Below are 16325 nucleotides of genomic sequence, written 5' to 3' on the forward strand. Positions count from 1 at the left end.
ACTGAAAGAATGTGCCTGGGCTACCCCTGTGTGTCCTGTTGGAAGGTGGCACTGTGTGCACAAATGTGGTTCTAAAATCGTGGGGTCAGGATGTAGGAATCAAGAACATAACCATAGGAGCTCAAACACTATTACATTTATCATGAGCCAGTCAGTCCTTTCCTGTATGTCACTGAAGCTATGGTACACAGCAGCACCATTTTCTAGGGAAACATTAGAGGTTGGGGGCAGTACAGTGTCTGGATGATGGTGGCGAGAGGGCTGCCGTATACGCGTTTGGGTTTCAATCAACGCTGGAAAATTTCCAGCTGCCATTTCTTCTCATGCAAGGTGGTACCTGAACTGTGCATCCCCTGCTGATTTCCCCCTCTGCCTCTTGACTGGCTGCCTGGTTCCTTCAGATTCCACAGAGCCCCAGGCCCTCCCCTACCACTTTACCCCTGCACTTGGTCTCCTCAGACGTCCCCTCCCAACCTGCTCTTGCCCTTCTGGGCTCTACGCCTTGCACTAGCCTGGCGGCGCTTGTACCCTCTGAGCACTTCCAGGCCCATTACCTGCACTTAGCACATGGACCTTCTGCCCCCGTACTTTCTTCTCCCTGGACTCTGTCCATCTGGCCTCCCCAGGCACTTGCTAAACCCACTGGCACCTCCCCTCCCCTTGCACTTCTATTACTGCACTTGCACGATCTGAATGTCACAAGGCCTAGTAGGACCGTTCCTGTTCTGTCATCCTTGTACACCCCCGCCCCTTTTGTATTGTTGTGCCTTGAAACAGATTGTGTATAGGCGCATAATAAAAACCCACTAAATAAAATAAATACAATGATATTATGGGCACAGTAGGATGGGTACTACAGCAGTAAGAGGGTCCAAAAATAGATCTTACCATAGACATGTGGACCATTGCTCAGAGCATTGACTGCATGGCCATCACTACACACCGGGTAGCCTTTCCATTATCTACCAGACAAGAGAGGTTCCGGGATAATGCAAGGGAGCACCATATGATTGCCCAATACCAGGCAAAAGCCACAGGGCAGATGATATCTGGGAGAAGGTGTAGGAGGTAGAGGCAAAGCGGCCGTGGCATCGTAAGGTACAGTTGGGATTTGTCACAGCAGACAATGGGCCCCATTACGACCTTGGCGGAGGACCATGGCGCTATTAGCACCATGGTCCATGCCGCTAAGGTCCCAACTCCGCCATGGTGGATGGCGGAATTACCGCCCCATTCCAAGGTGAGTGGGGCGGTAATTCCCCATTCACCAATGGCCCCTTCCCCATTCCCATTTTTGCCCCATACGGCATAATGGGAATGGGGAAGGCGATAATTACGGCACCGTAAATTACGGTTGCTGTAATTATCGCCAAGGTCCCTTTGCGGCATGGTTTTTTACGCCTGCAAAAAGCAGGCGTTAAAAACACCATCCCACAAAGGGACCTCGGAATCAGGCGTTAAGGGTCGGCGCCGTTTACGCGCCGTTACCCCCTTAACGCCTGACTCGTAATGAGGCCCAATAGATCAAATCCCATTGTTATAATAGTATGCACATCCCCAGCTTTGCACATTTACTACACCAGGTCGTCACCTGCTTTGTAAACAACTGTCAGCCAGTAAAGGTAATGGTTGCAGTGGCACACGGGATCAGCACCCAATTCAGCTGGACTTACCATTTGAAAAGTTCCCAGGGCCAAATACAGGTGCGCCAACAAATAGGCGCAGCATAACCTGAAGATCTTAGTGACCACTCGTTGGAACTCCATTATGCACATGTTGGCGAGGCTGCGAGCATAGTCATAGTGCAATTCCATCTCAGGCTATTGCAACACACACAGTAGAGCACTAGATGGGGTTTTCCTAACACCCAGCCAGTGACAGCATGTCTGCTCTGCGCTGCAGCCTTTTGAGGGGGCTACCAAGAGGGTTAGCCGTCACAGTGCGTCACTCAGTGAGGGTATACCTCCACCTCTCCCTCACCTAAACCTCTCCAACGTCGAGCCGTTTCGAGACTCTTTGACCTCATAGCCGACTATGGGCTTGAAGCACGTTGAATCGGCTCGAGCTATTAAAGCTATCAGTAATTTCCCGAAGGCGGTGACTCTGATAGGTCGAGCCAATTTGATACGCTTTGAACCTATAAGTGCCAATCCAACTGAGTCACGTCACTAGACAAAGTGTGCCACCCACAGCGTAAATGCACTAAACGCTCTGATCAATGTATGGCGGTATTGCGTCTAAGGGCTTTGGTCAGCTAGAGATTCGAGCTGTCGCTCGACCCCACAGAAAAACCACAGGTCCACTTATGAGACACTTCGAAGCAATGTAAATTAATTTGAAAATCTTGCAAGACGGTTTAAAAATATCTTGTATAGCAATAGTGCCTTATAGCCAATGATTGTAATTGAATCCCCTGCCTGACTCCAAGCATTTCTGTGGTGTTCCCCTCCTCGCACCGACAAGTAATGTCACATGTGTTTATCTCATGCACGGTGGACTGGCTCCTGGGGGTAATAGAGTCAGTGGTAGTGATAGTGAAGCAATGAAAAGATGGTCTGTCATATTCCAGTTGTCTACCTCTCCCTCACCTAAAGCCTATCCGTTTAACTCCTTTAGGACCATCCTGTCTGAAAGACAGCCTAGCCAGAACGATCCCAAAATCAAACCATGCCTGCACTATGCATAATATTTTCCCCTGAACCACCCAAAAAATGTTGCGCAAACTAACACCGATAATTTTCGGAACAACTAACTTCACAAGAAAAGTTCAATATGGGGTGATTTGTGTGTTATGTTTGCATTGCCCAGGCTTACTAGTGATCAGCTCAAGTTGACTGCTCCTTTACATCCCACCAGGAGCCCGTAGTAAAGGCTGCTACTAAGTCTGCGTTCCCTCCCTCTTCCTCTATTACTTCTTCTTTACTCTCAATCTCACTGCTTCCCTTTGAATCCGTCTTCTGTATCATTTTCTCTCGATTGTTTTTAAGTGTGCTCACGGCCTGGCCCCATCTATCTCTCCTCCTTACGTTCATTCTATGTTCCTTCGCGTTCCTTGCGATCTCAGAATCTATTTCTTTTGACTGTTCCTAAGCCCCCCTGTGCCTCGTCTCGTTTTCATTCTTTTTCTCTTTTAGCTCCCAAGCATTGGAATGCCCTCCCCCTTTCACTTCGTTCTTCATCTCTTTGTATTTCCCAAACTTAAACTTAAACTTTATCTTCTTGAGTCTCTGGTTTGTTAAAAGTCAAAACAAAATGATTTTCCTTTCTCTGCTGATGAAACTGTGTACTCATCTATTTCATCTATACATTTAATAAAATACAAATTACCTCTTCTTTTTCTTGCTCTTCTGTGAACCAGCCTTCTTTTTGCTCTTCTGGCTGCTGAGTTCTGCTAATTGTGCAGAGTATTTCTGCAGGATTTGCTCTTTGCATTTGCTGTTCTTCCGCTCCACGTCTTTCAGATCCTTCTCATGTTTCTTCTGCAACTTTACGAACGCTTTATGCAGCTGGAGCTCCTCCAGGCTGGCAGTCTGAGGCTCTGAAACAAAGTTTGCATCAGAAAGTTCCATGAATCTTATTTTGTCCACTTCATGTCTTACCATAAAAACGGCCCTTGCCCTCACCCTCCTTTGCACCCAGCTTAACCTTTCAGCCTTTCTCTCCCATCAACCACAGTTTCTACTTACAATATTAAGAACGTGTCTAACACACGTGCTTCATATCTCTACCTATCTGTAATCCTCAAAAATACCTGCTGACTGACAAAGGGTCAGAGAGAAAGGTGAAAAATCAAGTTGAAGAGAAAAATAATGGCCAGACTCTGACATGTTAGCATCCTGTACAGGTTTCGGCAGCCAATCAGGGAGCTCAAAACGCAGAATGACTCTCATGATCTAAGCCCCCATTCTGAGCAAGCTATGAAACACTCACACCTACCCACCATCTTTGTTTCTTCATTCCCCGCTCTGCTGCTTCTCCGTTGACTCCTCCTCCTGCCCTCCTGCTCTATTCGCACTTAGCTTGCCATGACTTGAACTATAATGGATATGGAAAAGGGGCTCTGCATGAAGCACAATCAACATTTCCTTCGTGGCCATCTTAGGTGTACTTTCTTGTCTACAATAATAAGTTGCAAGCTCTCTGTGCTCCTTTATCTTTCATAAAACCATTACTCCGAGCACCGCTGTATGCAACCTTTGGGTGCTAACAACAATAATACCCAGCTCCAAGGGCTTTACCAGGTGGTAGCAGCCTGGGAACTCTTTTCAAAGGCCCTTATTTCGTTCAGCCCTATTATCTCTGGTGACAGGCTGTTTCCGACTAGTACAGCCCTTGGGATCAGCCATTATATCCTAATTATGTCCCAGAGTACTGCCGTGGCACTTCCCCCTTGGCCAATTTCCAAGCCATACGAGCACATATGGCTCTCAAATCCCAAATAGTTAGGAAATTGTAATACATGGAATGCTGTGTCATTACCCCGGGTGTATGCGCTCCCTCTCATCATCCGAGCGCAACACTGAGAACTCTCCTCCCCACAGCCCCACCACCCCCTTGGTGAATACAATGTTTACCGGGGCGCACCTGACAGATGCAGCCTGGCCTCTCCCCCCTGCAGGGCGACACCCAGCAGGCAACCCGGCTTGTTTCTAAGCCCTGCCCCTCTCCCATCACATTGTACATGATTGCTGGGAGTTAGCCAGTTCTCAGCAGCCACTCTGGTCAGATGACCTTTTTTTTGGGTCCTTTGACCGCAAAGGTGGGATATAATAGCTACATAGTCCCCACCATTAGGCCGTACCTGCAGTTATTGGCCTTTAACTCTGTCTTGAGGGACCATAACTCCTGGTACATCCTTCAGGCTAGGTCTATAAAACTTAATTACATGCCAATGATTAAGTCATGGCAACTCCAAAATGCCAAGAATAATTGTAATGGGTTATTTATAACATGCTTAACACCCAGAGGTTTCTAAGTGTGGATTCCGGGATCGAATTTGTTTTGCTTCGTGTCGTCTTGTTTCGAAGACGAGCGCATTGCCCCTGAGCTATCCTCCCAAGACTGTCATTCTCCTTGAAATATACAATCAATCAGAATGTTTATTTCAGATGTTTTCGACAAAACAGTAACATTACAATAAAAACAAACCATAATCTATGTGAAAAGTAGAACATTCTAAATACATTAACGTGCTTTTATTTAACATAATTCCTTAAAAGCGAAATGCTATTAAAAGACACATTTACCCAAAATACTGAAATAACCATCCTCTGAGTAGTACTGACATATCACTGCTAAATACTGAAATAATAATCTTCTTAGTAGTACTGACATATCACTGCGAAAATTAGGACTGACCGATGATGCACGTTAAAGAAAAAATATAATAACAGTAAATTCAATGCATAAACAGGTCCATTAAAGAAGTCTATAGTGCAGAACAGGCGCCTCTCCCAGTAATTAGGCGCATAGTCGTGGCCTGATTAAAAAAGCGATTTAGATGAACTCCATGTTTCTGTCTTATTGCTGGCCTAAAGCAGGATAGAAGTGCCCAAGTCACCAGAGCCGAGGCCGCCATAAGTAACACAAGGCCAGCCTACACTGCGCTTACCCCTGATGACGTCACATAGGGAGCAATGTTTCCTCGTGCGCTCTGGCATGGACTGGCATAAGAGAATAGCATGCAGCAAAGTCTCATACGAACACATACAGAACAGGCAGCCGCTATCAACTGCACATTATTCTTCCAAACTGCCCTGGCAGCTCTTCAAGGTAATGAGTGGAATTGTGCTCTAGTAATCAACACTTTTGTGTTGCTTTTCAGTCAACCAACTTTATTCGGCCAAAAAAGGCCATCAAAGTGCATCCTAAAAAACATTTCTAGTACATAGTTAAAGTAGATACAACAAAAAGAAAAACAACAAAGTCATGCAAAGGCAACACCCTCCAAGAGTGCCCCGAAACAGTGCTTTTGGCCAAAGATCGAGCACTACCATCCCCTTGCCTCTGGTGACTCCCATAGCGCCTTGGACCCGTGACAGTCAGATTAGCCCCTGAAAGGGGGCTATTTCTAGAGGGGGTTCCCATGGGGCGCACAGGAGCTGGGATGGAGAGTGAACTGACTGTAATGCTACTTTTCCTTGTCCGCCGTAGGTCATTGCATTTTTTCAAAACGTTCCTAGCCATAGAGGCGTCCCTGAAAACCAGTTGAACCATGTCCGTTTTAGCTGGAAAATTGGGCAATCTGGTGCACTCCAGCAGAGAGACCCAAGACACAAACCCACACTCCCCAACAGTCCGTAACCAGTGATAACATTTGTTCCTCAGAGCGACCCTTGGTTCTCTTGTAACTGGCAGTAGTTTTGGGACACCATGGAGAAACATCGAACTGCTGTAGCCTTAGGTGTGTCTTGTGCCCCGATGGAGGTCTCCTATGACCAGGGATTGGAGCACTGACCCCGCTCCCCGCTGAAGGTGTGTTGCCCTGGGCTCTCCCCTCTAAGTTCCGCCAGAATAGGAGCTTGGCCCCCGGAACTAGGGACCGGTGTGCTCCCTCTGAAGTGGGGTGAGTAAGGGGGGAACCGCCTCTAGACGGCTCCTTGTGGGTGGGAGAGTCATGACCACAGAGGCAGGAGACAAACAGGGGTGCAAGGGCTGAATCCCTTTGATGGGCACTAACTTGGGCCCCTCTGACCCCCCTGGGCCAGACCCAGCTAAACCCTCACCACCTCTCCGCACACCACCTTCCCCCCTGACCTCCAACACCCCCTTGATCAGAACGAATAGAAGATTTTTGATCTCGGCCATCTCAGTGAGCAGGAGATGACAAGGACAGCTTGACAGTTGTGCAGGTTTGGAGGGATAAGGGGCTGATACACAGTGTTCTCCTTTTGAGGGGGAGTTTGGAAGCCCAAAGAGGGCTGAGACGAAGGAAGGAACTAGCCCCTGAGGGGGCATCAATCATGAACTCACTCCAGATGCTGGGCGGAACATTGGACTTCTCCCCCACACCCAGGCCACCTGAACCCTCGCCCCCCAAATCCAGAGACATGGGCACAGAAGAAACAGGGGAATGTGCTTGAGGGTGTGCTTCGGCTACTGAGGCAACCATTGGCAGCTGTGGGACTGTGGCACCCAGTGGTCGAATTGAGCGGGAGCGGTGCTCCTCTACTTTTTTAAATTAAGTTTTACAGCTCCTATACTTTTATTTTTAAAAGAAACCGTTCCGGAACGGTTTCGTTTTAAAATAAAAGAGTAGGAAGAAGTTGAAACTTGCACTTTCAGTGCACTGCACTGAACATTCCCTTAAACAGCAGGCAACTGTGTTTGGGGGTTTGCACTGTGTGTGGGAGGGGGAAGGGCAATGGGGTTTGTGAGGAGCGGGGCAGGCTAGCAGGGAACATAGTTCCACTACTTCTTTTCTTACACTTCGACCACTGGTGGCACCAGAATTTGGACCAGTAGATGGACAGAGAGGGACCAGTCCCAGGGAAGCAGCCAAAGGTGGGACCAAAGATGGGACCAATGACACATTCGTACCAGTCAGCTTCGAAATGCCCATGTTGCTTTTATTTTGTCCACAAGAGATAGTTCAGGATCTTTTCATCTGGCAAATGTTCATGTGCTCGATTTGTTTGTTTCACTCATTCCGTAGCTTCTCTACAGCATTAATTGTCCCTCCACCGTCCTGTACGCCTCACAAAGTGTGGTGCTCTGAAGTAGCATAATAGTGATGCGCATTTATTTTCCAAAACATTCTTCACATGCTTTATCCAAGGAAATGCAAGAAAGTTAGCGGAATTCCTCAGGTGCCCGAGGTCTCCCTGCATTAGGGTAGATTTCTAATTTCCCCAGGTCCCTACCCATACCACAGCTGGCACAATCAGCAGCTGGTCGTCTAAGAAAGGCCCGCCAAGTTCCCTACTGGCTGCATAAGTCGGGGCAGATACTATATCCCAAAGCTTTTTAAAATACCTGTTCTCTTGTGTCTGAATCAGTGCTAGCCCAGTGGATATCCATATCTCTACTCCGTAGCTGGCCGCTGCCTTAGCCATCCCTTCATACCCTGTTAGCATCACATCTAAAGGTTGAGCTTTGTAGACCTCCCCGAAACAGATGATACCCCCCAATACCGTGGGTCATTCTCAGAATCAATTTGACCATACAGGCCTCTTCGCTCAATCTAGCCGTGAAAGTCATGCCTAAGTATTCAAGAGTCGATACAACTTTATCTTAGGAACTGCACTAAAAACTGGTAGCTTCATTTTACCTGTAGTCGTTTGGAAATAGAACACATCTGGTTTTGCCATATTTACTTTGAAATCTAAATTTGCCAGAAAGGTTGTGTAAACTTTCATTCGTTTTTGAAGGGGTCGGGGGAATCTTACAAGGAGAACGATATCATCTGCATTTCGGTGGACCTGTCTCAAAGCTTCTACTAAACATGGGGGGATATCAGCTCCACCGTCAAGTACACATTTATTCAGATAATTTATGCATAATGAAAATAAGCAGGGTGTATATACACCCCCCTGTCGAATGCTATTATTGACAGGGAACCGTGGACCGCCTTTTCCCTCACTACTACGGCTTAGACTTGCCTTTTTTCCTTGGGGCAAGGTTTCGGATCCCCCTCAGGGCACTTGAGATCCGCCAGATACCACCACAATGTATCTCTGTTCACTGTATCAAAAGTGGAGGCTGAAGCCATTAAGACCACATGCACTCTTTCTTTTCTCACATAAAGTGTGAATTTTTAAGACACACATTTGAAGTCTGTTCATTTGTTCCCAAACCCTCTCTAAATTCTAACTGAAAAGGGGATACGAGTTTCTGTTCCTCTGTACACACGTGAATCCATTCCAACGGAGCCCTCCCAAAGATCGGAAACAGCGCGTGTCGAGAAGAGGGAGTGGCCCGAACGATACAGGAGAATCTCCACCACCCTGTTTATACGCTGGAATGACCTCTCCCCATGCATCTGAGTATCTACTCATATCAATCATTGCATTTAAAACTACTTGCAAGTAGGAGAAACCAGTCCACATCTCTTTAGTGCACTTAAAGAGGTCTAAAGGGATACCATCCGGCTCAGGACCTTTATGTAGCACTTGTTTCCCAAAAGCCATCCCCACAATGTCAATGCTCAAACCCGGCTTCACATCCACAGGAGGCTCCGGCGCTGCATCTCCTGCTGTTATCACTTCTTCAGATAACTCTTAGGCCCTTAGTATAGCCTTTATATGGAGAATTAAAATGAGTCACCCACACCCTGCTTTGGACATTTGTCTCAATGGTATCAAAAATCACAAAAACATGGGGGGCTATGCACTCTTAAAGGTATTAAATATTATTTAAAACATGTCAACTTGATACCTGTTGTTTCTTTCACTTCTTCTTTTGCCCCAACAGCTGAAGGACCTGCAATGTATAATTTGTATAATCAGCAACACTTATGAACTTAGTGACTCTCACATTCAACGCCATGATTACTACATACCTATCCCCGAGGCTAGAATTCTGGGATGAAGACCCTATCTAAAAGGACCATGAGGTGGTTGATAGTCATGAAGAAGGATCTTTTCTACCCCCTCAGGCCGGGTGAAGTTATGACACAAGTTTACTGCTTCTAGGTGTGTGGGTTTCTGTTCTGTGTCAACTGAATTTGTGGAGACGTGCACCAAGGAGAACTGAAATGGCTTAAATATATAGACATAGACAACGCTCTTGGTGGAATCTGTGAGCCCCTTTTTTACTGAACTTTGGGGTTCTTCCAAGGCACAGGCGGGATCCTTAGTATTGGAATGCGGAAGTATGCCGCCATGATAGTAGCGTGTGCTAGTTAAGCATCACGTGGTAATTCCCTTTGTGATGTGTGCCAGCCGACACAACCAATTTTAAGGTCCTCAGGAAAACGACTTCGACTCAAGAGCTAGAGTTGTTAACAATATGGAGTGAGAGTGGGCATAACAGGCTGACAAAGGTTTACATTTCCGAGATAGAAAACCATCTCAAGCCAAGGTGATTGGGCCATTTTCCTTACAGTGCATCAAAGTCCATCCTCTGAAAGGGGAATACAATGATTACAGGGCATTAATGACATCCCACAGAGTTTGCCCCTCTATGTGGTTGGTATCACAGTGGCGATTTTGGGATGAGGGACTCAGGGCACTACAAGGATGGATAATCTTGAACAATGCATAGCTTAGTCCTTGGCCTGTGACCAGTAACTGCAGGATACAGCTACAGGCCAATGCCTGCATGTACGGTTACTATGCACAGCGCAAAGTTATAAACCATGGTCAGAAAATAGTGAACACAGGGCATAGACCCAGGCCATGTGTACTTGTACCCCAACCCATCTATTTATTGTGCTTGGGGGATGGTTGCATGACACGTGCTTTGCCCAACAAGCGTGACCATATTGAGATATCCGATGTCACTGCTGATGTCATGTGATGTCATCAGTTATGTAATAAACTATGTCTTACAAAACGTCAGTATCACTAGTGCATGTAGTTTCATGCTTGGGATATTTTGAAGCATGGTTCAAAGAGTTGTTCCAGTATTTAAAAATGTTTTAGTTGCCAATCCAAGGAAAAAGAATAAAGGAATTATATTTCTCCTGTGAGGCGTTAACCACACATTTTGGTTGGGAATCACAAGTTGTGCTTTTTATGTGATAGAAGTAGCTTTTGTGTCCAAACAGTCATAGGGAAAGTCTCTTATCTATCCCCAACCCGAGATAAGAGGTCCACCAGCGCAGTCTAGGGCCAGGCACCGTACAAGAGAATAGATAGAATGGTTGGAGGGCAAGTAGTTCTAAGTAAGTTACATATAGAGTAACTCTAAAAAGGAAAAGAAAAGGAATTACTAACCTGACATTTTTTGTGTGAAAAGCCTGGGTATATTGTTAGGTATGAGACCCATCGGTAGTCCTTCTAAGTGTATTTTTATGTAATAATCTATGTCAGTTGGGATGTCATCTGTGGTGAAATGTCCAACATCAACCCAAGGCAGCTGCAGGCTATGTCTGAGTTGGTAGCCATAACGGGTGATGATTTTCAGTGTCTTCTAGGCCTCACATTGCAAACATTACATGCAGCCAATTCAAGGTTCTTTAGTGCAATGCAAAGAGGTTTCTCATGGATATTCTCTATCAGTGAGTCCAGTCACTGTGACTTGTCCTGCAGAGACACAGTGACCATACTAAGCCTGTGTGCTACACATGCCTTTCGGTCCTGCCCAATGCTCACTGTCGCCTGGATATGTGCCAACTGGCTATGGCCAGGAATCACTGTGCCAGGCCATGTGCTCCTGAGCAGGGCCAGCGGCTATGCCACACAGTCACTTTGCCAGAACAAGGTAATCTGCAATGCCCCCAGCCCAATTAACCTTTCTGCAGTAATCTCGGGGTTTGGTGTGTGGCAGTGCCCAGCGATCACAGACACCTTTTTAACCTAGTTTCATGAGACTCAATCCAGCGTGGTCTGTGCTACTTTTGTGGTAATAATTCCTCGAGACTTTGAATAGCACATATTTCATTGTGACCCCCCGCGACCTCAATAATTTGCAGCAGAGGATGGTGCTTGAACAAACTCTCTAAAAATAATTAGACTGCAGTGTATGTCTTACTTAGAAAGTTTCATTCAGTTCAATCTATGTGGGTGAAAGTCTAATAGAAACCATGTTTTGGGACTCCCCGACATCTTTGCCCTTGCTTGCAAAAATGGAACTTCAAAAAACTTTCCAAGAGTATTTAAAGTTTCTTGCATATGTTTTGAAATGTTTCATAAAACCCCTTTAAAGCAGGAAAAATGATAAACCTCCCGAATTTACCCTTTCCCATGGTCCACCATAAGACTGTGCTTGGCAGTGCTTGCACAAATGCACATAGCAAGGCTGCTGGTGCACCCTTGAATGCGATGTTCCTTTCTTGAAAGGGGCACATTTCATCCCTCTAAGAATTGTATTACCCCCCTTAAAGTCAGGACATGCCATATGGGGTTGATTTATTCCCATTTGAAGAGTTTTTTGCAGCAAGTGATCCTCCTAGATTTGCAAACAAGACACATTTCACCATCACTCTTCCTTGAAAGGGGAATATTCCACCCCTCTGGGACACGCCCTTGACATGCCATAGGAAAGTACATTACCCAGAGGGTTGTCATATGACTCTTTCAAAAGTTTTAAATCACACAACCCATCAATGCAACGCCCAGCAGTCATAGGACACAGATATCCGTGTGGTGTTCATCCAGTTGACAGTAGCTGCTTTCAGGGAGTCTGATCCTATAGTTTAGATTTCTAAAAATAATATTTTAATTAAAAAAGATATGATAACTTTCTCATGCAATTTCTTGAGGAGCAATAGGCAAGGCATGACTATCTTATTGTCCTGAGGTATTAATGGTAGATTAAGAAAAAGGCGTGAAGGCTTGTTTATCTTCTAGGACTTCCAAGCCTTCTTGGGACTCTTGCTAAAGGTCACCATGGCTGTTATTGGAATAGCCGTATGAACGGGCCAAAACAGTAAGAACAACCAGTACACTGTTTGCATTGTTGGGAGGCTAATGCTAGATCAAGTGTATGTCTGGTATGATGTGTCGATCCATCAACCCGCTGCACCATACTCAGGCGGTCCTAGGGGCTAGAAAACCGCTCAGATGGAGTTCTCTCTGTTGTCCACATGAATGTTACATACGCTAAAAATCCTTAGACTGGGAGTAGACTGATGGTGCTCAAATGAACAGTATAGTTAGCAAAGGGTTCCACAATCATGAAACTAACTGTAAGCTTCAGGTCGATCAAATAAAATAGAGGGAATAGGGGGAGGAAAATCCGGCAAATTGGAATACTCACAATCACCAAGGAAGATAATGCTACAGGATAAGTGGCCGCCATGTATGCATGTATGGGAGCCAGACCACCACCTCTAGCTTGGGGACGCGGATGGAGGAACATTTTAAAATTACAGAGAACATGTTTGTTATCGAGGCAGGATCCTCTATCAGTCTGTGTGGAGTAGGTCAATGTGTGCCCACTGTGACTTGGTTGGGTGAGGACGACGGGCGTGAGGAAGGCACAGACTGAGTGCCCTCAGGAGGGAAGGGCAGAGAAGTTATAATGTTGGCAAAAACACTAGATTCCTGAGCAGGTTAAACCGAAAGTGTGTGCCTGGGGACTAACGAAACAAACATCTTTGTTAGCCTTTCCTAATGAGCTGTAGGGTCCACCCCAGGCTGTTGCAGATGGGTATGCTGTACAGCGGCAGCATTCAATGTTCATCTTTGCACCAAGGAAGAGCCAAAGTCTATCCTCCCTGTCACATAGAACCAACAATGAGCCTACATATTATGGGCAGTACATTTCAAAAGTTTAAAAGTGACAAAATATTTATCCCAGAGAGAAATTTTTAAAATAAGACTTAACCGAAGTTGAAATCAATATTGGTTAATTTGGGCACAAGCCACAGGAGCACTAATTCACACCTCACGTGAAGCACTCAGTCTGCATATCCTGGTGTATACATTCTCAGTTCTAACCTAGAGAGAATTTGACAACACACTAAGCTATTTCTTTTCTGGAACACAGTGAGGGACCCTTCATCATTATCCGTTTTCCTCTAGGCGTCTGTTGTTTTGCACATTTCCCATAGTGATTTTTTCTAATCCTAAAGCCCAAAGGAGGTAGAAAATATCAATCAGTGAACCCAAAAAAATCACTTATCAATGGTATTGTCTTCGGTGTCTTTGAAGTTCGTTATCCAGCTGAGAATGGGGTCAATTTATTTGGTCATGTAAAATTATAAAGTTTTTATAGAACACCAAAAATAGGGACAATGGTTCTTAGAGTTCTGATTGCTCAGAGGTCAAGGATAACACCCACATCGCATAATCTAAATGATTCAATGTTTCAATACGGTTCAATACGTTGATCAGGTCAGACACCCTCCCGCTTTGACAGATTGTCATATGGTGAAGGTGTAGAAGCCCTGGCTTTTTTAATTTTTATTAAATCAATACAGTTGTATAGGTAATTCCATCAAGGAAGGGTAATCCGCTAATCAGATGTCCCTTTCACAAGCTCCATGCCAAAAGCATAGTGTACACATGTGCACTGCTAAAACAGTATCTTGATCCACAGCATATGCTCCTCAGTTGCAGAGAGCAAATTCAAGGGTCACTGGTGCCCATCTGAGAGCTGAAGTGACAGTCAAGTCATTGCAGGGGCTGCATTTAAGATATGGATTCCTATTCCCAAAACCACATAACCATGAGAGTTACTATCCTGGTTGCAGTTGTAAAATTTAAATAAAAGCAAAACCTGAGTTTAAGTATGGTGGCTGGTGTCTATCATACGTATTACATTTACATCAAGTTCATATCACAAATGTGTCATCCCTGTGAGCTCTGCCCAGCTGTGGAATGGTTATGTGCATTCTGGCCAGACAGCCTGGCCCTGCCAAGTGGTATGGCAAGAGATTGGATTGCTATGCCTCACTTATGATCCTTTGTGAGGTCGGGTAACAACTCTCTCCAGCAAGCCAACCTCATAGCGGCAGCTGACCTGGAAAAAGGAATCGAAGAGCACACCCATCCCAAAAGCACTCGCTCCACACGAGTGTGCTCGATACCACAAGGGCTTTTGATGCTATTCACAAGAGAAGGGGGGCGGGTTAGTGTAGAAAGAGGGAGCTCAGTGTAGTGGGAGAAAAATTCCACCATTGTGTTTCTACCTCTACCCTTCCCTCCTGTTCCACCACTCCCTTTAACACAAACCACTTTGTGTGTGATGTCAGAAGGCGAAGACCACTTGTCCCAAGAAAAGGGATTGAACCCCTAAAACCAGGCTTAGTTCAGTCCAATCACATGTGGACTTTTTCCTTTACAAGAAGGGTTTCCCACTCTTTCTTGAATTCACTTTGGAACAAACACGTAAGGAAGAATTCATTGGACTTCGGTTGGGAGAGTTGATTTCCAAATCCCTCGGTCAGAGGTGAAGACGGAGTGTCCAAGGTAGGGGCAAGATCTGTTCCCTAACCATGGAAGGGCACATTGTGGGTGACCTGTTTCTGTAGCAAGTCCTACCTCTCTACCAGCCACACCAGTACCAAGGACCACACTGGAGGTGACGGGCGCCTGCAGGTGCTGACCAGCCTCCCCTGTGTATGGAAGAACGAGCACAAGGACTGCCGTGGATTGAGACTCACAGCACCCTGAGAGTCAAGACAGCGAGGATATCTGTTTTCACTGCCTCAAACCGATCAAACTGCCTTTGGACCAAGTTCGGCAGATTCCAACCACAGGACCCGAATGGTTCTACTTTTGCCACTCAAACAAAACATTCAAACCAGCATGGTTGCAACTTCAAACCCATTGGAAGCCCGTCATCTATTTGGCTCAAATCAACTTCTCATCACCAGAACTCAACTCAAACCAGTGGTGTGTCACTCGCCGACCCAAACAAGCAGTTACTGAACGACCCAAACCCCTTGACTTTGAATTACTGCTTTGTTGAACCGCACACTGGAACATCAGGATCACTGCTTCAAATCATCACCAGACCTAAACTCGCACTGCTGGAGCATCACGCCCCCCCTAACTAGCGGTTACTATGTTTCTCAAACTGCTCGACTCCGAATCGATCTTGGTGAGCACCCCGACCTGCATCACTTGAATGCCAACTTCGAACTGCTCTGATCCACTGCATTCAAACTGAATCAATGCCAGCTTGCCGCTTTGGCAAACACGAATCGGCACCCGCGAACTGAGTTCGATTCACTCGCATAACAGCTCGAAGCCTACTTCAATGCTGTCGAACTGCCTAAAACAGCGAATATTCACTACTGACCCATAACTTCCCTGGGTCCGTCTTTGGGCCCTAGAGACTGGTTAGAAAACATTTTACACAGTTTTCCATGAAAAACATAGCCTTTTTAAAGAACATTGGGGTTTGTATATGCCTTTCATCCCTGTTTCACTACCTTGTGTGCTACTATTACATGTTCTGTGTTCTTTACATAAGGGTTGGTTTGTGTAGGATTCTTCTGTTTAGTTTTATTGCAGATGGTGAGTTTAATTAAATTGTATATATTTGTATATAGATACTTGATTGGACAGTCTTTTTAATTTAGACCCTTATACTTTGCTGTTTGGGTTGCTACTGGATCATATTCATACCCCTCGGCCCACGTTACTACAAAAGGCTAAGGAGATATAGCTATTAATTTTGTCTGTTTTACCTTTATGATTGGGATCACTTTTGTTTTGTAGCAGAGTGAGGGCTGAATGGACACTTTAACCACTACTCATCCTTGTATATCT

At 45.6% G+C, this 16325-nt stretch overlaps 1 protein-coding gene across 1 annotated transcript in view; it reads right to left on the bottom strand.

Annotated features, from left to right (window-relative positions):
• The window catches only part of PLCB2 (phospholipase C beta 2), a 1211696-nt gene that overhangs the window by 209142 nt on the left and 986229 nt on the right, over positions 1-16325 (bottom strand). Inside the window, exons 24-25 of the mRNA XM_069637528.1 lie at positions 9376-9420; positions 3328-3538 (exon numbers count right to left, since the gene is read on the bottom strand). Coding sequence (XP_069493629.1) covers positions 3328-3538; positions 9376-9420 — 256 coding nt within the window. The remainder of the gene's footprint in view (positions 1-3327; positions 3539-9375; positions 9421-16325) is intronic.

This window comes from Ambystoma mexicanum, chromosome 14, assembly GCF_040938575.1.
Source record: "Ambystoma mexicanum isolate Mex_15411 chromosome 14, UKY_AmexF1_1, whole genome shotgun sequence".
Classification (NCBI taxonomy): domain Eukaryota; kingdom Metazoa; phylum Chordata; class Amphibia; order Caudata; family Ambystomatidae; genus Ambystoma; species Ambystoma mexicanum.